The sequence below is a fragment of the Colletotrichum tamarilloi genome (genome assembly GCF_030869305.1).
Source record: "Colletotrichum tamarilloi strain Tom-12 chromosome Unknown Scaffold_28.1, whole genome shotgun sequence".
Lineage (NCBI taxonomy): Eukaryota > Fungi > Ascomycota > Sordariomycetes > Glomerellales > Glomerellaceae > Colletotrichum > Colletotrichum tamarilloi.
The window spans coordinates 162727-187213 of NW_026849411.1; the positions used below are offsets into that span (position 1 = coordinate 162727).

At 51.2% G+C, this 24487-nt stretch overlaps 10 protein-coding genes across 10 annotated transcripts; 8 read left to right on the forward strand and 2 right to left on the reverse strand.

Moving 5' to 3' along the window:
• Window positions 1–339: 339 nt before the first annotated feature.
• On the forward strand, window positions 340–4107 carry CTAM01_08213 (uncharacterized protein; the record flags this gene model as incomplete). Its single annotated transcript, XM_060524234.1, has 3 exons — window positions 340–417; window positions 479–1113; window positions 1170–4107. 3 exons carry the CDS (start codon window positions 340–342, stop codon window positions 4105–4107), a joined length of 3651 nt encoding a protein of 1216 aa, XP_060381077.1.
• A 422-nt stretch (window positions 4108–4529) lies between these two features.
• CTAM01_08214 (uncharacterized protein) lies at window positions 4530–4940 on the forward strand (the record flags this gene model as incomplete). Its single annotated transcript, XM_060524235.1, has 1 exon — window positions 4530–4940. One exon carries the CDS (start codon window positions 4530–4532, stop codon window positions 4938–4940), a length of 411 nt encoding a protein of 136 aa, XP_060381078.1.
• A 111-nt stretch (window positions 4941–5051) lies between these two features.
• CTAM01_08215 (uncharacterized protein) lies at window positions 5052–5396 on the forward strand (the record flags this gene model as incomplete). Its single annotated transcript, XM_060524236.1, has 1 exon — window positions 5052–5396. The coding sequence occupies one exon, from the start codon at window positions 5052–5054 to the stop codon at window positions 5394–5396; it is 345 nt and encodes a 114-aa protein (XP_060381079.1).
• Window positions 5397–7035: 1639 nt separating this feature from the next.
• On the forward strand, window positions 7036–7678 carry CTAM01_08216 (anchored cell wall protein-5; the record flags this gene model as incomplete). The annotated part of the gene is made up of 2 exons (XM_060524237.1): window positions 7036–7267; window positions 7356–7678. 2 exons carry the CDS (start codon window positions 7036–7038, stop codon window positions 7676–7678), a joined length of 555 nt encoding a protein of 184 aa, XP_060381080.1.
• A 246-nt stretch (window positions 7679–7924) lies between these two features.
• Window positions 7925–8215, forward strand: CTAM01_08217 (uncharacterized protein; the record flags this gene model as incomplete). Its single annotated transcript, XM_060524238.1, has 1 exon — window positions 7925–8215. One exon carries the CDS (start codon window positions 7925–7927, stop codon window positions 8213–8215), a length of 291 nt encoding a protein of 96 aa, XP_060381081.1.
• A 669-nt stretch (window positions 8216–8884) lies between these two features.
• CTAM01_08218 (zinc-binding dehydrogenase) lies at window positions 8885–10104 on the forward strand (the record flags this gene model as incomplete). The annotated part of the gene is made up of 3 exons (XM_060524239.1): window positions 8885–8914; window positions 9004–10020; window positions 10072–10104. The coding sequence occupies 3 exons, from the start codon at window positions 8885–8887 to the stop codon at window positions 10102–10104; spliced, it is 1080 nt and encodes a 359-aa protein (XP_060381082.1).
• Window positions 10105–13131: 3027 nt separating this feature from the next.
• Window positions 13132–14840, forward strand: CTAM01_08219 (uncharacterized protein; the record flags this gene model as incomplete). The annotated part of the gene is made up of 2 exons (XM_060524240.1): window positions 13132–13282; window positions 13360–14840. 2 exons carry the CDS (start codon window positions 13132–13134, stop codon window positions 14838–14840), a joined length of 1632 nt encoding a protein of 543 aa, XP_060381083.1.
• A 1757-nt stretch (window positions 14841–16597) lies between these two features.
• CTAM01_08220 (copper amine oxidase) lies at window positions 16598–18934 on the forward strand (the record flags this gene model as incomplete). The annotated part of the gene is made up of 1 exon (XM_060524241.1): window positions 16598–18934. One exon carries the CDS (start codon window positions 16598–16600, stop codon window positions 18932–18934), a length of 2337 nt encoding a protein of 778 aa, XP_060381084.1.
• Window positions 18935–19184: 250 nt separating this feature from the next.
• On the reverse strand, window positions 19185–20877 carry CTAM01_08221 (major facilitator superfamily transporter; the record flags this gene model as incomplete). Its single annotated transcript, XM_060524242.1, has 2 exons — window positions 19185–20379; window positions 20462–20877. The coding sequence occupies 2 exons, from the start codon at window positions 20875–20877 to the stop codon at window positions 19185–19187; spliced, it is 1611 nt and encodes a 536-aa protein (XP_060381085.1).
• Window positions 20878–21613: 736 nt separating this feature from the next.
• CTAM01_08222 (uncharacterized protein) lies at window positions 21614–24296 on the reverse strand (the record flags this gene model as incomplete). Its single annotated transcript, XM_060524243.1, has 4 exons — window positions 21614–22210; window positions 22270–22865; window positions 23435–23867; window positions 23922–24296. 4 exons carry the CDS (start codon window positions 24294–24296, stop codon window positions 21614–21616), a joined length of 2001 nt encoding a protein of 666 aa, XP_060381086.1.
• Between the last annotated feature and the right edge of the window lie 191 nt (window positions 24297–24487).

Below are 24487 nucleotides of genomic sequence, written 5' to 3' on the forward strand. Positions count from 1 at the left end.
CACTGCATTATGGGTCAGCTGCTGGTGTTGCGAGAAATTAATCGTGCTGTGCCTCAGCTTCGTTGAGTCGAAGCCTGGTGGCCCTCGTCCGAGCCACTACGCCCCACGGAAGATGAGCATTCTGAATTGTGTTCGTCTCTGACACGACTGGGCCCCTTTCTCAGAGATTTTTTCATTCAGAGATAGGAGAGGGTGAGGGAAGCCTGGCCGTCGATATGGAGCAAAACTGCTATATAAATGCTAGTAAGGCTTTCACGTACCTGATGCAATTCTCCAGCAAGTTTTGCTTCTAGATTCATTCTTTTAGACTTTCGGCATTTTGCACTGTAAATTGAGGTTATGAAACTCAACGCCCTTCTTTTAGCCGTTGCTGGCGCAGTCCGCGTCCAGAGCGCTGCAGTTTTCGCACATTTCATGGTCAGTTCACAGAATGAAATGCTATTCCCTGGCCGATGGGCATCTACTTACACTCTGCCAGGTGGGAAACACGGCCGATTACACAGAAAGTACCTGGCGTACGGACATTAGACTCGCCAAAGAAGCTCATATTGACGCCTTCGCCCTCAATATGGCCCATGGAGAGCCCATGAACGAGGTTTCTCTTGAGCGCGCTTTCAATGTCGCCAAAGACGAAGGATTCAAGCTTCTATTCTCTTTCGACTACGCAGGGAGAGGTCCTTGGCCGAAGGAGACCGTCATCAGCTATCTGAAGAAGTACACATCGAAAGCCGAGTACTTCAAGCACAGTGATGGAAGGCCTTTGGTTTCTACCTTCGAGGGCCCTGGCAATGCGAAAGACTGGATCGACATCAAAAGCCAAGTCAGCTGCTTCTTCATTCCTGACTGGTCGTCTGAAGGAGCAAGGCCAGCGCTGGCCCTTGGAAACAACGTCGCGGACGGCCTCTTCAACTGGGCTGCTTGGCCCTGGGGTCCTCGAGATATGGACACTTATGTCGACGCCTCGTACTTTCAATACTTGGACAAGAGGCCGTATATGATGCCTGTTTCGCCGTGGTTCTACACCAATATGCCCGGTTACAACAAGAACTGGATGTGGCGAGGTGACGACATATGGCATGATCGGTGGATTCAGGTCATTTACAACCAGCCTGAGTAAGTACCAGCTTGAGAGTGTTTCAAGGATGACATTGTACTAATATACATTCCAGATATGTCCAAATCATCTCTTGGAACGACTATGGTGAATCTCATCACATTGGTCCTCTTTACAGCCACGCCATGGAGGCGTTCACGGTTGGGAAAGCGCCATACAACTATGCCAACAACAGACCTCACGATGGCTGGCGTCAGACTCTACCGTTCTGGATCGACTACTACAAGACTGGCAAAGCTACTGTATCTCAAGAGAGTCTCGTTGTCTGGTACCGTACAAGCCCATCCAGCGCCTGCTCTGACGGTGGCACCGTCGGCAATACAGCAAGCCAACTTCAAATCGAATTCCCTCCACAGCTTATCATGTTGGACAAGATATTTTTTTCCGCAGTACTCGGGTCGGCAGCTGAGGTCACAGTCACAGTTGGTGGCAAGACTTTTACCCCGACATGGTCTTCGATTCCCGATGGAGGTGTTGGCGTCTATCATGGCAGCGTGGTCCTCCTTAGTGAGACCGGCGATGTGAACGTCCAGCTCTCCAGACCTGGGAGACTTCTAGCGAGGGTTGACGGACCTGCCTTCAGCTCTGCGAGCTGCGACAATGGGCGTACGAATTGGAACCCGTGGGTTGGCAGTGCCGTCGTTGCCGGCTCCGTCTCCGTGACGATGCCAAACTCGAGACAGAACCAAGGCTGCATCAAGGGAACTGGAGCCAAGGGCTTCAGGGAGCTATGCGAGTTCAATTGCAAGTACAACTATTGCCCCGTGTCGTCCTGCTTGTGCCAGGCTGTGGGAGTGCCCAACACAAAGCCGCCAGCGCTCGAGAAAGACGGATTCCCCGCCAAGGGGAAGAGCGAGAATTACTCCGGACTCTGCTCGAATGCCTGCAACCTGGGATTCTGTCCAGAAGAGTTTTGTTCTGAGACTCCTCAGACGACTATCGTACCGACCGTCTCCGAGTTTCTTCCACCTGCCTGTAGGGCAGGCACCTCTCTAGTAGGCTATGAACGCTTCGAGGGGCTTTGTTCCTACGCCTGCAACTTTGGCTTCTGTCCTCTGCATATCTGCCGGTGTACTTCAGAGGGAGGCCTGATAGAGCCACCAGCACAGGTACCCGGTGCAACTGGAAAACCTGTTGGGGATTACAATGATGAGAAGCTGTGCGAGTTTGCTTGCTCTCGTACCTGGTGTCCCGAGGTTTGCAAGTCAAACGACGACGAAGAAACGGAACCGCCCATCGACCCCAATGATACCTGCCAAGCGAGCGATAAAACCTATAGCGACCTCGATCTTGATCGAACTGGCGAGTACATGCGCTGGTTGTTGATGGACCCTGAGAATGCAGCAGCGACGGGCAGACAGTACATCACCATCGTCAACCTCACGCCGCACCCTTTCAAACTCACTTCAACACATAGCTACCAGATGGACGAGTTCAACTGGGGCGATATTCCTCCTGGCAGGGCGCGTCAGAACGTCGCACACTATACTGAAGACATTGAAGCCAACAATGTCGATGACAACGGAGAAGCATACTACGACATCGGGAACACTGGCAAAAAGTTTGTCGTACGTGCCACAACTCATATACCTGATGCCTATCCCAGGCGCGTCGTTTTCGACCTGAGCGGGATGGGCAAGGGCCAGCGCGAGTACAGGGTGCCGGGGCAGGAGGTTCCTGTGACACTTGTCATCACGGGAAGTGATTCCTTCGGGTTCATCACTTCACTTTCACATGGACCGGGAAACTGGATGAACGCTATCAAGGATACGATCCGTGATCGGAGGGTGGTTGATTTGGTGATGCCAGGCACCCACGATTCGGGCATGAGTAAGATAACAGATGCTCTCCTGTCAGGAGGAACCGAGGGCAACACACAAACTCAGATGTTGAACCTATATGATCAACTGCGAGCCGGGTCTCGCTGGTTCGACTTGCGTGTTTCCAGCATTCATCAGGTTGTCAACTGTTGCGGCAACTACGACTTCTGGACGATGCACGTGGCTGATGAGGTTGCGGACGTCGTACTTGGGAGAACGGGAGAGAAATTGGACGACGTCATCAAGGAAATTAATCGATTCACGGATGAGAATCCTGGCGAGGTCATCTTCTTGCAGTTCCGCTATCTGCTTGGTGTCCGCAATGTGCCGAGCTATGGCCCCATCTACTGGGATGAAGGTATCAAGAACAAGTTCTTCGACAAACTCAAAGAGATCAAAAATCGGTGCCCTGGACTTGGCAAGAGTTTGCAAACGTCGAAGATTGGCGATTTGATGGACAAGAATGATAACAAGGGCTGCGTGCTTATCTTCTTGAACACCCAGCATCTGTCTAAGGAGATTCCTGATGACCGCAAGCATACTTCAATTGGCGAGGGCATCTATAACATCAATCATATCGACTTGACTGATGCGTGGCCTGAAAAGGAAGATACGAAAGAGATGGCTGAAAAGGCGATAAAGATGTGGAGAGGAAGGCCAGATGGCATTTTCCACATCGGCCAGTGGCTCAGTACACCGCATCCCTTGACATCGACGTTTACCTACGACCTCCAGTCAATCGCCGTTCTGCCTACCAACCCCGCACTCTACTGGAAGGGCGTGAATGAGATCTCGTACGAATACTACCCCAACGTCCTCTTGGTCGACTACATTGGCATGGTGATCAAGAACGAGCCTGGATGGGATTCGTTGAGTGCTGAGTTGTATACTCTGGCGATCGGTCTTAACTTGTACACAATCAGCGAGAACTGCACCATCAGCCCGAGAAGGTCCCCTTTGCTCGCAAGTCCGAAGAATTTAAGGAAGCCTCCGAGCCCCTTAGTATCGCAATTCAACGGCATCATTTATGCGAATGGGACGACTGTTAATGACCCGCCGCTTGGCCTTCATCCGGGTCGCGTCGAGGTTTTGAAGAACGGCACAATTTTCAGCAATGGCACAGTCCTGGAAGAGAGTGTACCCAACCCGGACTTCAACTCTATTCGGTTTTGAGGCTACACAGCGGTCTTTTAACACTTTGCAGGCACATTCACTAGTTTGGTCAACTTAGTAAAGTTTCTACTTGATAGATGGACACGTCTTTGAAGTCATAATCAAATGTGCGAAGTGAGCGTGTCATGAAATTGTGTAGTATTGAGAAAAGTCGAGTTGGGGTCGTAGTGCAGTTCGATATTAATATGTACATGCAAAGCCCCGCTAGTCCCAAACCTGCCCTCTCTGGCCAGGCCCATGTCTTTTCTTGCCAATTAGGGCCTCGCTCATATTTGCTTTGCCTCCTTGGCGCATTACTCTGAAGGGCTTGATCGTGTATAAGAGACAAAGCCCAAGCACATTTCCAGGCCCGAAATCCCTTCGTCAGTTCAACCAAACCCGTTCCAATCCAGTTGCGTCTTCGGCGCCCTGGCGAGATAGTCATGTCTTCTACCATCACAGAATCCGTTCCGGCCACAACCACTGAAAACCTCGCCATAACCACGCCTTTCGTGCAGCCGCCAGACTGTTCAAACCAATGGACTACGACAAAAACGTCGCACCGGTCTCTTGTTTCAATCTCCGGCAGCGAAGTATACCGCGACGTCATATCGAAGGTCTCTGTCTCTGCTGCCTCATCATCATGCTATCCCTCTGGATGGGACCGCGTCGCAGAGTACAGCCGGCTCAATTTCAGCCCGGGCGTGTGCCCCGAAGGATGGACGTATTATAGCATGGCACACACATACACCGAGGGCCCTACATCAGCTTACTGCTGCAATAGGTTGGCTTGCACCATTTTCTTCATCACTGCAAATCTTGCTTGTCGTGTCTATGACTTGACCGCTGACTAGAGGTGGAGTGGATTCAATTACACTCGGGTCAATGGAATGGCGTGCGCCGCATGGCGCCCAAAGACCGAAGCCCTTTCCAACCCCGAGGACGCGAAATCGGACCAAGTGCTCATGATACATACACCATGGACCGTGACTTGGGATGCATCTGATACTGCGACCTTGACGCCAAAGCTACCGACATTGGCGAGCCCAATGATAGTACCGACGTGGACAACTGGTCAGACGATCCCGGATGGAGTTTATGACTACAAACCGCCAAGACTTGAGAGTATGCCTGACCCTACAAAAGACAGTCTTTTCATGTTCCTAGTGGTTGGATGTCCTGTAATTTTTTTCGTGTTGGTCTGCTCATGCGTGTTTTGCTGCGTAAGGAGCTGCAGAAAGAAGAGGCGGCAGAGAAAGGTTGTGATTGTCGCGGCAACGCCCGCCGCACCTACTTCGCCACCTAAGTGAGAAGTGAGCCTCTGGATAGAGAATCTCTTCATGATGGAGTTTTGGCGTGAAACCTTATCTTGTAAATACTTTCAACAAATATTGAGCTCTTTGATTACCTACGTGTTGCTGGATTTGAGATAGCCTTAGTAGGCTTTGGCTTCGCTGTTTCAAGACGCAATTCAAATGAGCCTCTCTGAAGACCATACTGGAGAACTGTTCATAGGATTACTGCCAACACGTTGCGAACATGATGCCGTTGATCGCGTGCAGCAAACAATTCTTTCTCCCCGTGATACAATGTTGTTTTGCTGGAGAAAGGGGGCTCACCCTTACTTCCCATGCTTCGCATAAGCCTGCGGCCAGTCGCCTTGAAGTCGTAGTACAACGCCGGACTGTACATGAGATTGAAGCAGTCAAAGCATGTAGTTGTCTTGAATTTATTGAAAGGAGTATGTATCACCGAGAAACCAAGAATACTCGTGTGACTGCCCTCGAAGCGACTACTGTCTCGTAGGCAAGATCTTCCGAAGTTGATCGTGAGCTGTGGGATATCGGTGTGTAAGGAACGTTAACACATATCTCTGTTGCCTCATCACAATACGGCCGAATTTATTGTTACGAATCTGCTGATCGAGAGAAGGAACGCAACGTTGGTTGAGGTTCGGAGAGGAAAAGCCTACATAATCACAGCTGATGGGCCGGCCCATGTGCACTTGAGCAATAACAGGTGCGCTGCACTTCATTGGCTCATTGCTCTTCTGGGTGTATTTTGAACATGGGAACTCGCTTGAGTGAAGATCAAATGCACATTGACTTGGGGTGGAGTGCGGTCTGAGAAGAAGCTGCCCTTGGCAGTGTAGCGTGACGTGGCTTCCGAGTAGTAGAGGCCAAGTCTCTCTCACATTCGTCCGCGAAGTAAAAATTCACTATCAAAAACTCTTCAGCAACCCCCTGACCAATTGACAATCATGCGATAGTGGACATATTCGAAACAACTACTCGTTAGGATGTTCTTTGCCGGCTGAAACTGGATTGCAAGCTGTTAAGCTGAGGTCACATGCAGGTAAATCATTAAGCAAATTTCAGTTGCTTTTGATCCAGCTGAGATTGGGAGGATTCACTTCATCTACTCGGCCCAACGCAATTTCACAACCAACGCAGGCGAGGACGCTGGGCTCTGCACAAGTAGGGCGCAGCTAGAAGCTGGACTTGGCACCAGGCAACGTTGAACGTAGTGATTCGATCTTCTCCCTGCAAAAACGGGTCCTTGCCTCGCAGTATATGTGAGTAGCCGGACGACAAGCTGTTGGAAGCAGTGGGATTGGAGCCCAGACAGGCAAGGCCTCAAATTAGACCCAACCAACAAGCTAGACGGAGGCCTAATGAGGTCTGGCAGAAAATTCTCATGATCCATCGAGAACCTTGCAGACTCCGGCTTTATGCTTGGTCCGTCGGCTGTCTTGTCTTTCCTGGTAACACTTTTCTGCCATAGGCCGCGCTTGGCTGTCACTGAGGCACATACCACCAAGAGAAGGACCCATTGGGTTTCTCAAACATCATTCCTCCAACAACAACTCTTCATTCTAGCTGTTATCTTCGCTATTATTTTCTCCACGTTCGATCTACACCCCGAGCAGGCTCTCGCTGCTTCGTCGCAATGAGGGCCACGGCAGTTGTCCTCGCGGCAGCGATTCGCTTTGCATACGCTCAAGACATAGACGATATTCCTTCATGTGCTCTAGATTGTCTGGGTGCGCCTCCATTAGAATATTGTTACATAAGGAGAAATCCCAATTGCGCTTGCGGCTTCGGAACACACGACTCCATGCGAACCCGATGGGCCTTCTGCACGCTGAGCGCTTGCGCGTCCAAAGGAATAACATTTGAAGGTATGCCTCTCCCGATCTCTCAATAGAAAAGGCTTTCCATCTTTCACTCACTTTGACGTATAAGCCCTGTATTGACGCTGTATTCAAGATGTGTGGCCCCCCTTTGCGGCCTACTGCGTCGCTAATGGCTGGCTCGATGCCTCCGAGACGGATGTGACTTCTACGATGACCTTGACAAGAACACGTGCCATCATCGTCACACGTACTGGATCCGCCACTTCCGGCGGCGATGACACACATACTACCGCGAATATCGAGACATCCACATTAGAGACAAACGTTGGTTCAACCACAGCACAAGCCGCAATACCGACGACAACATCCCCTATCGCCGGAATTGCCCCTACCGCCGAACCTACATCTACGACTGATGGTGACAACAGCGGCCCCTCTTCCTCCTTCAGCGAATGATCGACAGGGGTGAAGGCTGGAGTTGGAGCTGGAGCTGCCCTCATGGCAATGTTAGCTGTAATTCTACTCTTCTGGTGGAGAAAGAGGAAGAAGACCAGCTTGAGTGATGGTAATAACCAAGATAATATCACGCCAGAGCTCGGCGACGGGGACAAATCCAACAGGTATGAGTTGGATTCATACACGACATCATTGGAAGCCGGTAAGAAGAACCCTGCAATATTTCCAAATCAACAAAATCAGATAATGGCCGAGCTTGACGCAACTCCGTGCGCATCGCCCGAGCCAAATATCCATGACAGGCACACGATCGCGCCTTCAGTTGAGCAGGACGCGATATCACCGGAGGTCATGTCGACGATCTCGCTCCCAAAGTCGCCCCTATCATCTGCGACAAATAGGATGTCACCGCCCATAATTGGGGATCGTATGAATTCATCGCCGGAACCCCCGATTGCAGACATGGCTGAGCTGGAGCACCTGCTACATGAAGAGCAACTCTTGAGGGACAGGAGGCAGACGTTGGAGCAGTTGTAACGGATACAAGCGGACGAGCTTGCTTTGGGAGAGCGAATCAGGACTCTGCGGCAAAGTCGCAACTAGGGATAAGTTTCCAAGCATGCAGCTTTATGAGGCTCCCAGGGTAATCGTTCATCAAGTGCGGTGCCTATCGTACGAGTCTTGAACAAAAGAGGCCTAGGAACAAGGGCCGCTACGATAGATTCAAGGCATGCTCAAGTACTCATAACAAGGTACTGACTGTTCCATACATGTAGTCATACAAACAAGAACTAAGTCCGGTGGAGACCTTTGGCAGAATTTCGGCTGAAGTCAATGTTATTCTTTTCTGATTCCGCACAGATACATGCATCGAAGCACGATGACGTCGCTCGAAACTTCCAACCCACCGGGCCACATATACCTGAGATAGTCAGTTATCATTATGGCTGAATAACACCGAGGTCAAATTTCGAATGAGGGGAACCTTCGAACCGACGATATGCGGAAAAGTGTTTCCGACCCGTCTGAACTCCTATCCCACTACACACCCTCCTGGAGGTAGCGGGGAAATCTCGACCTACATCATAGATCTTCCTCGAGCAGCACTAGTTCGGTTGGTCTCAACTTCAACTTAACACGCCATTCTTTAAAGTACAGCCTTGTGTATACTTACCTTATTCTTATCTTATTCGACGAAGCACTATTATGGAGACACACCGAGCTGCTGTCTTGACTGTAAGCTACCTCACATGCACCATTCAGACTGTTCCACCCGTCTTGTCTTCTTCACACCATCGAACTCTGCAGAGACTTACGATTTATAGTCGCCTCAAGGCTCAGATGGGAAGCCTACGTTTGCGGTGCGGGATGAACCGCGGCCAGTTCCAGGACCGAATGAAGTTCTTATCCGCCTATCAGTGACGGGCCTCTGTGGTTCCGATCTCGGTATGGCCATGGGCCATTTCGGACCCCTCGATAGGAAGATTCTCGGCCACGAAGGAGTCGGTCGCATTGCCGCCCTAGGCTCTAACATTGCGGCCCTCGACCAATCGGTCCAAGTTGGACAGCGAGTGGGTGTCGCCTGGACTCGCGATACTTGCGGCAATTGCGAGGCCTGCGTAGACCTCGTCAATGAGGGTGAGACGCGCTGTGAAAAGACACTCCACTCTGGTAGAGCGTACGACGGTACATTCGCTCAGTATACGCTTGCGCCGCTGCGGTACTTGGCGAGACTTCCTGCCCAGTTTGACGAGGTGCCTGACGAGGAGGTTGCGCCTATCCTTTGTGCGGGTGTCACTGCTTACAAGGCGATTAAGAATTGCCATGTTACGCCGGGCTCGTGGTTCGCCATCTCGGGAGCCGGAGGAGGTGTAGGTGCCCTAGGCGTCGCGTATGCCCGTGCCATGGGCTACCGCGTCATTGGCGTCGATGCTGGCCCGGAGAAGGGTAAAATCTGTAAAGACCAGGGAGCCGAGGTTTACATTGATGTTACCGAGCCTGGAACTCTGGCCGAGAAAGTCAGAAAGGCAACCGGAGGCTATGGGGCAAAGGCAGTGGTGGTGGCAGCTACGGCAACTGCTGCTTACCAGGATGCCTTTGAGTTGCTGGCGCCGTTCGGAACGCTGATGTGTGTTGGCATTCTACCTTGGGAGGCGAAGGTAAACTTTAATCCCATCTGGCTTATCGGGAAGGGTTGGAAGATCCTGAGCTCCTCTGTTGGATCGCGTGCCGATATTCTTGAGGCATTGGAGTTTGTCAGACGACGTGTGGTCGTTCCCAATGTCCACGTGGGCAAAATCGACGACTTGGAGGAATTAGTGCAGACTATGCACGACGGTCAAGTAAGTCATTCTTGAACTTGATTGTGTGACTGCTTGCTGACTTTCTTGTAGCTGAAGGGCAAGTGGGTTTTGAAGCTGGACTAAGCATGATGGACGGGCCCATTATCCTTCATACGATTTGGGTAACATATTTCCGGAGAGTATTTGGGTAATATCAAATAAGCGAATATACAGCTTCTTTAGATAATATCGTAAGTTCGATAATGGAGGCTAATTGACGAAAGACAATGTACAATGACGCCCCTTCTTGACATGTCTCGCTTGGGGCCAGTGCCTTTGTGATCCCTAGCCAGCATTGAAACATGCCAACCTCCAAGGCCGGGCTAATAACTGCTCAGATGTAAGGAACTCCAATAGAAGTCAAAAAGTAACTGCCAAGACAAGAATACGGTAGGCAGATAGGACAGAGTTGGGCTGAAAATCCCGCACAACTTATTAACACTCTCGGGAGATTTTAAAGTTCAATTTAACCAAGCTAAAACTCCTTCTTTGTTACCATCTTCCGTTCAATTATCGCCTACTCTATTTGCACTTGCTGAAGGGATTGCGATAGTTCTCAATACTGGTGGCCTAAGTACATCCTCAAAGCGTGAGCCTTTGGGCAAACTTCGCAAGCCTACCATCTGGCAATGCAAACTACGGCCTTGAATCATGGTGGCGGGCCTTCTTGGTCTTCTCCGACTCTTGGTAGACAACCCCCCAGCTTTTCCAACCCGATGCGGAAGTCTTGGGGGATCCTCAGGGGGCCTGCGACACGCGACAGGCCGGCTACTTGCAAAGGCCCAGAGATGCGGGAGTAATGTCGATTATCACCACGTGAAGTAATATCAGGGTGAACCCATTGTTTCGGGACACCAAGGCTGAGCATATCAGGCACGACATTTTCACGACTCATGCTCACGTCTGAAGTTCCCGGCCGCAGCCCATGGCGTGTGTCGCCGCGCGCTCTGTGCTTTTCGCTCCTCCTCTTCCCTTCCGAGTTCGCCCCTCCTCACAGCGGAGTCCATCCCCTCTCAGAATCCCAAGCAAATCGGGAATTAATTTCTTGAACAACTTTAATCAATATTGAAGGTCCAGAATCACGAGAAGAGAGGAGAATGACTTTGTCTTGATTTTTCGGCTTGGGTGCAAAGTATGGGCCACCGATGTTGATCAAGCAGATTGTCTGCTCACGATACCTACTAATCGGCCGCATGTCGGCCTCGGCACAACTTCAGTCGAAAGTGATCTTGGCAGCCTTTCCCTCGCCCGACCTGGATGGCAATCACACCTTAAAGACACTAGCGTAATTAAATGCAATCAATTGTCTACCGCGCTTGGCAGGTAAGTTGGCAGAAGCACTGCACGGCACGGCTAAACCGGACTTGGGCTTTGCCCCGATTCCCGCGCGGTTGACCACTCAGCAGTGCCAGGCAGGGCTGGCAGGGCGGCTTAGGTTCGAAAATAGAACCTCCTTTATTTGCGGGCATATCCGCGGGCATTCAATTTTGCGCGCGACTGTGGCAAAAATCTCTTTCCTCTCGCCTATGTTTCAGTTTCCCAGTTGCCAATCGCGGGAAGGGGGAGGAGGAGAATCACGGGAGGGAGGGAGAGACGCGCGAAATCGGAAGAACGCACGACCGGGGTCAAGGGCCACGCCGACAAGGGAATAATAGCCGGCTTGTGGACTGTGGAGGTTCTTGACGGATACGTGGGCAGTTGGATTCTCTCTTAGCAGAAAGTATGCGATGACAAAGAGTGCAAGCGGTTGATTTGAGTTTTGTACGAATGTGCCCGGGGATAGAGCCATGAAACGCCTAAACTTTGCTCTCAGTCGGACGGCAGAGCAGAAAGGGCAGATATTTTCAGCGAGGGATATCTCAAAAGTCCGACTTTGTCGGCGAGAAAACCCCGTGCGTGTTCGTCCTTGGTCGTTTTCGGAAACTTGGGGCTTTGTCTTGCAAAGGTTATCCTGTCATCAATCAACCAAAGGCTTGCAAGCGAACTAGGGACCCCGATCCATACCCAGGGGTAAAAGACGTTGCGATGCCGCGATGGTTCGAAGGTCTCCACTCCGTCTAAACCTTGATATTGCTTTGCCCACATTAAGCAAGGCTTTTAGCGGGATGAATGGGTGCCGAGACAAGCCTCCCATTCTCAAAGGGCCTGTTGACAGGCTTCTAGCGTCTTCACATAGAGCCTACAGGCTAATCAGTGCAAGTATTTCATAAGAGTTTCTGCCCAGACTTATGCGGCACCAATGGAATTGCGTGATCGGCTGCCTGAGACGCTGATACGCATGGTCGGTACTGATCGCTGTGTGTATTGAGTTTTGCAAGAGCTGAAGAGTCCGTAACGCGCTCGCTTGAGAGAAGGGAAGGGGATCCCGTCCATTTCGCACCCCAAAAGGCTGGTAGGTTGGCGACAGACGCGCGCCACAGAGTTGAGATGACGGGCTGCCGCTCGAAGATGGATGCATTCATCTTTTCACGGCTAAGTCGGGGGAACGCTTTTGGAAATCTGACACAAAACCCCACGTGGGACTGCGCAATTGCTAACGATATTCGGACTATGCAGTGGGTCAGAGTGCTGGGTACTACGTTCCAAAACGCCAAGTGTTGATTAAGGAGACCCTGCCTTAGTTCACATGCAACTCTGGCAGAGTTGGCTGTCCAGTCCGTGGTACCCTAGGTGGTATCTCGGAACTCTCTGAGGCGTATCATCAGCCTCAAGGGAAGCCTCAAGTCTGGGAGGCTAAGCATTGCCTTACCCAGCTGATGTTAATCGCGCAAACTCAAAGCCATTTAACCGCACGTCTTTCGACGACTTACGTCCTGCCTATTAGGCACTCGTCTGGGGGCCTTGACCAAGTTCAGATGGCATCACGGACGTCTATCACACAATAAATAGAAAGCACAGGGGCATCCGGAAGGCCCCACGTCCATCAACGACTTCATGACTCGCACCTTAGCCCCGTGACTCCATCAATGTAACGAACAGCCAATCCCGCCCAGTCCACGGTTCTGGTTTAGCAGCGCACTGGCTTTTGGTACAAGATGATACCCATTTCCACCCGTCGCCCGCGAGGCTCGCGTGGATGCCAACCAACATCCATTGGCGTGCGGGTTCACGATGGCCTTCGATGCGGCAGTCGCATCTGTCACACTGACGGGCAGCATACTTTCGTTCCTCGCGACAACAGGTGTATTAATCTCATTCGCTCTCTACCATGAGCATCAGCGATCTTTCCGCCATGCTCTCGTCCTGAACCTGACGTTAGCCGGTAAGTTCTGCCCCTCGGCCAAATCCAACTTGTAAAATGAAGAATGCGTACGCTGACTGCGATTGTCGAACGAAAAGAGTTCATCAACTCACTTGGCAACACGATTTCGGGCATCATCTACATCAAGAACAAAGAACTTCAACCGGGCGCAGCATGCGTGCTCAACGGCATGGTCGGCCAGCTCTCGGTACAGGCATCCGACTTCTCTATCCTCGCCATTGCGGTCGTCACCTTCCTCACCATAACACGGAAAACCTACATGCCGAATGCATCGACCTTCCGGAAGGTCATGATCTGCCTCTCCGTCTGGGTCGTACCGCTCATCACCAGCACGACAGCAACTCTCATGGGTACCATGAAACCCGTGAGCGGAAATTGGTGCTGGATAACCCGAGAACGGCCCGATCTTCGATACGCACTAACGCACGGGTGGCGCTTCGGCATCATCTTCACCACGATTCTCATTTACCTCTACGTCTGGTGGTACCTCGGACGACACTTTCGCACAATGGTCAGCACATCTGATCCGTTGTACAATAGCGGAAACTCGAACGGCAACGTTGTCACATCATCGATACGGAAGAAGCAGGGATTCGAATCAATTCATACCCCCGAGCTGGAGATGGACCAGTTTGAGCGAGCGAACCCGACTTGGGGTGAGCTGCCACAGTTCTCGCCGACCCAGCAAGCTCAGCAAACGCCGCCTGTCGCCCCGAGGAGCGCGCCAGCTGCCATGGCCAGAAGACCATCGGCCACTGAAGTCGATGAAGATAAGGAAGTCCAAGTACAACCAGGCGGCAGGCGGCCATCGGCGGTCAGAATGGCACACTTCGCTGAAGACAAGATCGACGAAGAGCCGACAGGCGAGCAAGAACCGGGCCGGAAGATGTCGGCAAGGATATCACGATTCGACGACCATGATATGGACATGAGCCAAGCCTCCGAGGCGCGGTTCTCTTACCTCGATCAAGAGGATAAGCTGCACAAGAGCGCTTCCGGGGGCCCATCACACCTTCAGAAGGACATGCTCCCACCAGCAGCAATTGCTGCCCAAGCACAATTTGCTCAATACCGCATGGATAGCGGACCGCCGAGGCGGCCGTCGGTATCCATTTGGAAGAAGACTCACAGGAGCAGAAGCTCTACATTATCAGCATTATCATTCAAGATGCCGGGGACCCGGGAAATGCAATCCCGAGACTTCCCGACGAACCCGACCCTCAATCACGTCGACAGCAGAAAGAGCGCGCCGCAGAACGTGACCGCAACAATGATGAGCGACTTCCCCATCCGAACGCAGACGAGGAAAGTCGAGCGTGAGATCAAGCGCATGATGCTCCTCAACGCTTACCCGGTCATGTATGTGGTGCTCTGGATCCCGGGCCTCGTCAACAGATTGATGGAGGCGTCTGGAAATGGCTCGCAAAGTCGTGTTCTAGCGGCGCTGCAGAGCTCAAGTCAGTTTATCGGCTTGGCGAATGCAATCACCTATGGCTTCAATCAGCATGTAAGGCATAGGATAAAGGGCGACTTTTTCACATGGCTACGTCGAAGATGAACAGTTTATTATAAGAAAGAGCCGGAAGTGGCAGGACGAGTTACGAATCCGATGAAATAATACTTTTTCAGAATACCCTATTAGTTAGTCAATCATAAGAATGATATCCATGGTTGCGATTCACAATACTTTCAACATCGCTTGCCTAACTGTTCCACCCAGCACCCTCCTAAATCGATGACTTTAGACCTGAAGGTTTGTGATCGCCTGGCGTCTTCGGAACCAACTGAAAGTACGTCGCGAAGTTTCTTGACAAGTTTGTTGAATATATGTGCAAATATTGACCTATGCTTCATGGCGAACTAATCAATACTTTTGGCTAAAGAAGTAATAGAAAGCTCATTGGTTGGGTCAAAGCACCAGTCAAATGTCACGTCGCCAGCAAGGCCTCAGAGGCAGACTTGCGAAGAATCCAGTGGGGAGGGAAGTGTGACTGTGAACTATTTGATTTGAGTGAGAGTTTGACCAATTTATAGTGTCAACCAATCCTAGCGCTCGTACTTGATGGGACTAGATTTGAGGTATTCAGGAGGTAACGAATCGGGCCGGTGGCCAACCCCGGGTTTTCTAAAGACCAGCGCGGGGTAATCGGGAGTTCTCCGGAGGGCTCGGAGACGGGGGTGGAGCAAAGATTATCTTGATAGAACGACACACAATCAACAGCTCTTCCGTCTCTTATCTACGCACATATCATACTGTCGGCCGCCACCAGCCGACTTCGGATCGGTCGTTTATTATGACAGTGGAGGAGCAAACAGTCCAGCTAGCAGTGTTCATCTGTGATCTCAGTTTGTGATTCAGCTCTAAATGCGGTTGGTACAGTTGCTGACTAAGTTCAAACAGGACTCAGTAATGATACCGCTTTGTTCGCCTACCTAGCCCGAGTGTTGATATTTCTGAATCACTTATGCGATCTGAATCACTGTCAGTCTTCCCGCGGAGAGCTGAAAAGAGACCTTGCCAATTCTAATCTTATTCACGCCTCAAAATGGTAGGTCAAGTCAAGGCGCAAGCCGCGAATCACTTTCAGCTGTCATCGCAATCTGGCGGGGTAGCTCAATCAGCAACCCCGCATCGCTGATCAACAAACTTATCGGAAGCTTCAGAGAACAGACCAAGTATCTCGCATCGTACCGGAAGCAGGCCGCCACGTCACGGCAATGCTTAATCCAAGAAAAAGGTTCAGTCGGGAAGGCATTACGTATCGGAAACTGTGAAGTTAATGAGCTGCAATTGGCACTGGACGAGGACCCGAGATACAACAGACGTCCTGATAAGAATGGAATGGCAGGATACGACCTTGCATGTCACCATCGACCGTGGGAGCTTGATAATGCAAGGCTAGAATACAAAAGCACCGTCATAAGTCTTGGCATGCATGTCAGATGAGGGAAACTGCCTATCTCGCTCTCTTTATCTAGCCAAGAACTCTTGTTTATCGATACCACTTGATCAAGATTCTATACCGGCCCGGTGGGATAAAAGGTTTCCGCGTCGTTCGGCTAAGACCACTGGCGTCTACCGACCACTTGGACTTGGATATCCTGCCGCGACGTCCGAATCTTGGCAAATTCTTGACCTGAGCTGTGGCTGATTGGCCTATTATCTCGGATCATGAAGACCTCACTATCTACACTCAGCGACATCGGATCTTCCTGGGCAATAAAGATGAGAGGTCGGCCGAGTTCATCTCATAATCTGACAGTCTTTTAGGAAGCCAAACAGAAGTCCCTTGCACCTATCATATCCAAGCGAAAATGCTTTTGAGACAGTCTTTCTTAGGTCTTCTAGCCCTTGGTGTGGTAGTCGAGGCATCTTCTAAGACGAGACAACATGGGCTGTTCAAGCGGGCAGCGAATGTCACAACCTGCAACATCAACGAGGCCGCACCCAAGGTCAACGCACCGAAAGTCAACGTCTGGGCTCCCATCTCCCCTGATGATAACCTCGCTGTGTGGAATCTACTCCACGATCCGGCAACAGGTCTGAACCTCACAGACCCCAACAATGCTACGATTACGGACAACTATGTCTACTGGATCGACACTCTCCACACCAATAAGTCCACTGTCCTACCGTACCTCGGTGGTACCGCTAGCCCGCCGCCAAAATATGCGCGAGTAGTCATCTTCAGCGGAGGCCTGGAGATCCCAGACTCACAGGAGTACATGGTCGGACCTCTTCCCGTCGGCAACGGAACCAAGGTGGAGAAGCTCGACTACATCTTCAACGGCGGCAGTGGTGGCAAGATCCCGTACAACAGTCGCTATTTTGACGGCCCCCGCCTGGTAGCCTCCGAGCCGCTACTCGTGTCTATCATGAGCAACATCACCGACATCACGTCTGAACTCATTGGCGGAGTTTACTACGGCTTGAGCGATAATCGGACTACCCTCACTTCCACCAGCGGTACGCCCCTGTCTTACGATGGCACCCAAGCATTTCGCACGGTTATGTTTAGATATCCCAATACAGCGACATATCTTACGCCACTAGACTTCTCCGTTATGCTAGACGTTACCGGCACAGATGCTTCACAGTACAAATTACGAGGCATCGTGACGAATGAGAAGTTCTTTCCCACCGTCGCTGCTCTGCGGACCGCGTGGGAGGCAGGAGAGCTGAAGGAGCATTTTAAGCAGAGCCGGACTCCCGACTGGGGTTTCCTGGATTATAAGCCTGAGATGGGAGTCAGAGACCTCGAGAACAAGCTAGCGCCTCAAAGCCTCGAGGTTGGCGGCAAGAGGTATAAGGTTGATGAGGAACAGAAATACATCGAATACATGGGGTGGTCCTTCTACACCTCGTACTCTCGAACCCTTGGGCTGATGTACTATGACATCAAGTTCAAGGGCGAAAGGATCATCTACGAGCTTTCGCTACAGGAAGCTGCTGCACAATATGCTGGTTTTACACCCAAGGCAGCTGGAACAGTGTACCACGATACGTACTACAGCCTTGGTACCTACCTGGGCACGTTGGTCGAGGGGTATGATTGCCCCTTTGGCAGCACTTTCTGGAACGTCACGCACCACGAAGGCAACTCATCTGTCGTCAGCACAGATGCGATATGCATTTTCGAAGCCGATGCTGGCTATCCTGTCTCACGCCACCGATACGGTAGTAGTAATGAGTACGGCTTCAGCTATCTGGGCACAGTCAAGGCCTCGGCTTTGACTATGCGATCGGTAGCTACTGTGGGAAACTACGACTACATGTTCGACTACTCTTTCCACGTTGACGGTAGTCTCGAGGTCACAGTCCGAGCATCGGGATTCCTGCAATCTTCATTCTACTACCCAGACCAGGAAGAGTTTGGTCCCAGAATCCAGGAGGCGACGATGGGATCACTACACGATCATATTCTCACCTACAAGGCCGACTTTGATATTCTCGACACCAAAAACAGTCTTGAAGTCAGCGAGCTCGTTCTAGTCAATACGAGCCAGCCTTGGTATCCAGAGCTTGGATCCTTTGAGCAGATGCAGCTGCAAAAGTCTACAATGACGGACGAGCAACAGTTCAACTGGCAACCAAACAACGCGGCAATGTACTGCATTGTTAATCCCAACGCCACGAACGCGTGGGGGGAAAAGCGCGGCTACCGCATAGTCCCCGGAAAGTCCAATATTCATCTCACGCCGCTCAATTCTCCCTGGACGAAGTACCAGACGCCGTTCGCTAAGTCACACCTCGCGCTCTCGAGACAGCATGACACCGAGCCGTACGCGAACAGTCACTCCAACGTCAACTTGCCTCTGAAGCCCCAACAAGACTTCATGAAATTTTTTGATGGCGAGAGTGTCGAAAACGAAGATATCGTTCTTTGGTTCAATTTGGGTATGCATCACTTCACCAGGTCCGAGGATATCCCCGTTACACTTTATAGCGAGGCTGTGAGCAGCATTGTCTTTGCGCCGCAGAACTTCAACGATCGGGCGCAGGACGGCGATCTGCAGAACAGGAGATGGATCGTCGTTAACGAGACGACTGGTGAACTTGAGTCTGATAATTATGGGGTTGAACTGCCTTCCGAGTGCGAAGTTGGCTTTTCTGAGCCTGTTCTCGGGATCAAGAAAAACGAAGAAGCTTGAGGCGTTGACAGATTACTTGGGGCTACAGGAGTAGAAGGACACAGGAGCAGGGAGCACTGTAGTGGTAAACAGAACCACGTTAACTTGATGGACAACTTGTATTCCCCATCTCGACTAGTCTTATACCTCTGATTCGGCTTTTGCATATGATTAATCGCGAAAGAGAAATGAGCACATGTGTCTGTCCTCAGAGCAAAGAAATGGAGTCATTACAACTATACTGCTCGTGTCTGGTAATCCAGGACCAGGGCTACGTGTTGGTCTCCCCAAGTTTCTTGTCCATCACTGGCCGAAGAATCTTGTAAAAGGTAGCCCATAAGAATACAGAGACAAGAGGGAAGACACCCATCAGGTAAAGCGCAAAGCTGTAGCTCCTGACCTGCGCCACCCACCCAGCCAACGAGTGCGAAATAGCGGCACCAGTCTGTCGAGTGATGCCACCGACAATGCTCATAGTGATATTTACATGCCCAGTACCAGCCATCATGACCGCTAGCAACCCTGGAATTGCTACGCTTTGGATACCTGCGCCAATGCCATCGAGGATCTGGACTGGCCACACGCCCCAGCCCTTCATAACACGGCCTGCGACAGCGGCGCGGACAGGCAAGACGCAGTACGAGAGCAGAACAGCTGACCAGTAGCCGTAACGGCCGGATGCCCAAGCAGACAGGATTGAGACGATGACCATTGTGCCCTGTGCTATGATGACGGTTAGGCCCGTGGTTCCGGCAGGGTCTCCCTCGCCTGCGGCCACCAAGGCCTGGCCGTAAAGGAAAAGAATCGCAGCGTTGCCGAGGTGGAACATGAATATTGTGATGGCGACAATACCAAGAGGCCAGTTGTTTTGAAAGATCTTGATCCAGCTGTAAGTGAACTTGGGCTTCAGACTCAATCGACGGAAGCTGGCCTTAGGACTGGCAATCGGAGTCTGACGAGGTGGCATGTCACACCTTTCTGTGAAGTCATGGATGTCTACCTCCCCTCTCTCCTGCGTTCGATGGGCATTACCCGCTCTTTGGTCAGGAGCAGGCCCTCCTCTTGCTGCTGCATGATCGACTGCTCTCTCCGGTAGGAGGAAAACACTTGCTATCGTTGTTGCGCAGAATGCCATGACGAGATAGAAGACCGCGTTCAAGCCGAATTTCGACCCCAAAAGCCCAGCTAGACCCGCGCTGACCATGTTGCCCGCGTGGTTAGCTGCCTGATTTCGCCCATTTAGTACGCGGAAGCTGTGCTTGCTCTTGTTCTGCGTATTGCTGCCTTCTTGGTCAGGGGAGCAGATTCCCAGTGTGAGCGCCACGAGAAGAGGCATCATGCTTGTGCCTGCGACGGCAGACACAATTTGCGTGGAAAAGACGAGGGCCGGATGTGTGGAGACAAGATTGAGTCCTTGAGAAACACCCACGAGGAGGGCGCAGCCAGCGACGAGAAATCGCTTGTACCTAGTGGCCTCAAGTATCAGCTAACTTGTGACAATACCGGAGTATGGGATTTGATAAGTCCGTGGGGGGTAAGACCACTCACTTCGTTGCATCTATAAGCGCACCGATCGGCCCCGTTGCTATGATGGTAGCAACACCGCCCGCCGTACTCACCATACCACGCAGCCCAGGTTCCCACCCACGTTGTTGTAGGTAAACGCCAAGAAATGGGCCGAGCCCATCCGCAACATCTCCCATGAAGAAGGACATAATGAAGAGAGCCCAGCGTGCCCGCCTTTTCAACTTCTCGTTTTCCACCTGGCTCGAGTCAGGGCCCGACTGCGCATCTTCCTCGTCTAGTATGTTAACATTGGCGATGGTAGGTGGCGGCGATGCCGAGGCAATGATCGGTATGTCCTTCTTGTCGTCAACGTTCCCATCCGCGTTGGGCTCAATCGGGTGCAGCGACTCGAGGCTAATGTCGTTGCGCGGGTTGGACTGTGAATCCTTGGCGTCCATTGTCTCTCACCGTGAAGGGTTGACAGATACTCCCCTGCGTCCTTGAGCCTCAATGTACCGGGTGGGCTTTCGTTATAAGAAGCTCCGTCCGATCTATCGAGACAAACCGGCCAGACTGACACAGACAGAGGTTCCTACGTCAACGACGGGGCCATACCCGAATTGATGCACACAACTGTGCCAAATATAGACACTTGCTCAAACCTTCTTTTCTCGATCTACCTTGATTTGGAGCTATTTGGAGCTGTCTACGTCTTGACAAGCTTTCAGTTGGCGGTACGCAAGGTTAGGTGCTACCTTATTTTGAAACGAGCAAACACACAAAACAGCTTTACAGCGAAAACTGCATCTTCACCCCGCTTCTCACTGTTGCGAGACCTTCGGGAATTGTGTGATTCGGCCGAACTATAAGGGAGCATGATGTCGGCTCGGCATTGGCGGCTGAATGGCGCTTTAATACTACTTCCCTTTACCATGTAGTCCAATGTATTGCAAAGTAAGTGTGCAATAATTAGGAGTTCCTTCATAATTGTCACACGGTGGAGTTCCATAAACAGTACATGCTAAGGTAGACCAGACAAGCTCATTTGGATTTTGAGACTGGAGTATGATATTTCGAGCTTCTTCATGACTATCTCACAGAGACTCAAGACTTTTTCTCGATGCGCAGTATCTCGTGAAAATATGATTTTTATCAATTAGGTAGGCCCGTGTGGAGATGTCGAGTCTATCCTCTTTAAGTACGATACTCGTGCCGAACTCGTGAGTCAATTGGATTGAACGAGAGTTTCAACCCTCCGAAGGTACTGGGACCTTCACCTTTCGGCTGCTTTCCCCACATCTCTTTAGCCAAGTCTCGTATGTCCTGCACCAATCCGTCTGGCTGCTGTAGAGCAGCGAGATGACCTGCGTCATTGCGTTCTGCAGTCTCAGTTAGTTGAACACCGGGCACTACGTTGCCAAAGGCATATCGGTGAATCAAACCTCTGTAAAAGACCAGGTTCCCATTCTGCTCGACTGATCGTCTCAATGCTCTTTTGGAGGCTTCGTCCGTATCGCAGAAAAAGGAGCTGAACCCAAATGGCACTTGAATTCTATTGTCTTCGTCTATCGGAAGATCCGAGAACTTCTCGTAAGTCGGAGGATTGTAGTATGGCATGACCGAGGACATGATACATCCGGTGAAAAAGTACAGAGACGCGGTGGTCAGAATGGCCTTGGTCCACAAGGGATTGTTCCAGGGCTCTGAGTGACCGGCGACCTGGTACTTTTCAAGAACCCACATGAGTATTCCCATAGGATTATCATTCAATGCTAGCGCAATTGTTTGAGGCTATGCGATAAAAACCAATTAGTTCCATCTCATCCATCGTCGACTATGGATGATCTTACTTGGATTCTAGCGGTGACGTCAAATCCCCTATGGCGCTGTACCCAGTTTCTATATTTGCGGAAGTCCTCCTTCTCGCGTTCTGAGAGCTGGGTATCATCTGGTAGCGGAATGGAAGCATAGTTGCAGTGCAGAAGCTTACAGGAGTCAGTGTATTTTGCACCAAGCTCACGGCCTACAGCATGAACCAAATCGCCACACTGAACCATGTACTCGTTGTACCCAAGGCTCTTCATGAGCGTGTCAAAAACACGTGCGTTGTCCTTAAGCTTCCAGCTAGCCTGCTTTGAGGAAGAGGACCAACAGAAATTTGGCATGCTTGGTACCACGATGTGGAAAGATGGATTGTCAAGGTTGGCGTGATCAGATAACGGACGCCAGATTTGACTGTACTCCCAAAACGTCCCAGCCCAGCCATGAATGGCGAGCAGGGGAATAGCTTCAGGACTCTGCGATCGAGCGTGGGCGAAGTGTATTGTAAGGTCTTCAACTGTGGCCAAGTACTGCGGCACCTCGTTCATGTGGCTCTGAACTTCGTACCAGTCAAAGTCGTTGAGCCAACAACTTTGGAGGAATGTCGCCGTGGAGTACCAATCTCCTAGGTAGTTTTAGCCATGCAACTCAACATAATCTGCAAAGCAACGAACCAAAATTCTGGTCAGCATCACGGGATTCGGAACGGCTCGGAAGTCTGAACTCTTCAAGTTTACTTCGCAAGCGCCTAACTTCTTCGTGTGCAATGTCGACCCTAAATTCCTTGATATCACACATGATGACAGCTTTTCAGTCTTTCGACTTGACCAGAAAGCCAATAACGTTGGTGAGTATTAGTGACTGTCCTTCGAAAGCGCACGAGAACTCCGCACATTATAACCAGATGAACTGAGATTAATGATGTAATCATAGCCGCGGCTTTCTTGTACCAATAGCTTTGACTCGTCTCGAAACACTGCGCCCAGACCGTAAGCTTTGTTGCACATATGATCTCATTTCAGCTGCACAGTGCACATGCAGTTGACGAAACACTTGACACACAAAAGCTGGAACGCACGGCGAGCTGCTCGACGAGACTATTACCGGGCGGCAATACGGGATTATCTCTAGTTGATTACGTACGATGAAAGAAGTCTATTTTGCGGGCCAATCAAGAGTCGTAACTAATCAAACCATCCATGGTTCCTGCATGAAGTCCACCAGTGATGGGTATATCCGCTGCCGTTGTGTGGCGCGCAGCATCACTGAGGAGATAGACGACGGCACCAGTAAGGTCGTTTTGCGTGCTAAGCCTCTGGTTGGGCGGCGCGAGCCACATCTGCTCTCCCTCCCGCTTACTCTTTGACGCCCGTACGTTTCTTGTCATTTCTGAGTCGACGAAACCGGGAGAAATGGTGTTCACGCGGATGTTGTGTGGTGCGAGCTCAACGGCAAGGGCCTTGGAGAGCATGAAGACGGCTCCCTTGGAGGCGTTGTATGCCGCCATGCGGTAGCCGGGGAGAGCAATGTGCGCGGACTGGGAGGCTAGAAGGACCATGCTGCCCCCCGACCCTTGCTTCAACATTTGCTTGGCCGCAAGTTGAGCGACGAAAAATGTTCCACGAACCTATTTGATTGTGAGTATGAACTCCTGCGGGGTAACACCATAGAAACGACTCACGTTAATCTCCTGGATGCGGTTGAACTCGGCCCATGTTTGATCGAGGAATGGCTTATCTATGGCAATGCCCGCCGCCGGCACACAGCCGTTGATGGAGCCGAATTCCGCAATCACTTTGTCGAAAGCAGCTTGGATACTCTCTTGCGACGTGACGTCCGTCTTGATGTAAACAGTTTTTGTGCCAAACTTCTCAGAGAGTGTGTTAAACTCATCGACTGGCTTATCCTGGATATCAAACACTGCTACATTCCCTCCCATCTCGCAAATAGCGCGAGTGCATGCAAAACCGATGCCCTGAGCTCCGCCCGTAACGATGTAGTTACGGCCGCGGAGCTCAAACATGGGCCGCACGTCGTCAAGGTGGTCGGAAGGCATGATAAACCGATTGAAGATGGGTTGCGACTGGTAAATGAGTATGACGGCTATGATTCAGAGCTGAGGGGAAGTCAGTAGTTGATTTGGGCATGAAAGATGTGAATAGTCCCTGCTGTTCCTTTATCGTGACTCCCGGCGAGGAGTGTGTGGCCCCGGGATTGGCTTCGGAAAGTGGGTCTCACCCGGTTCCG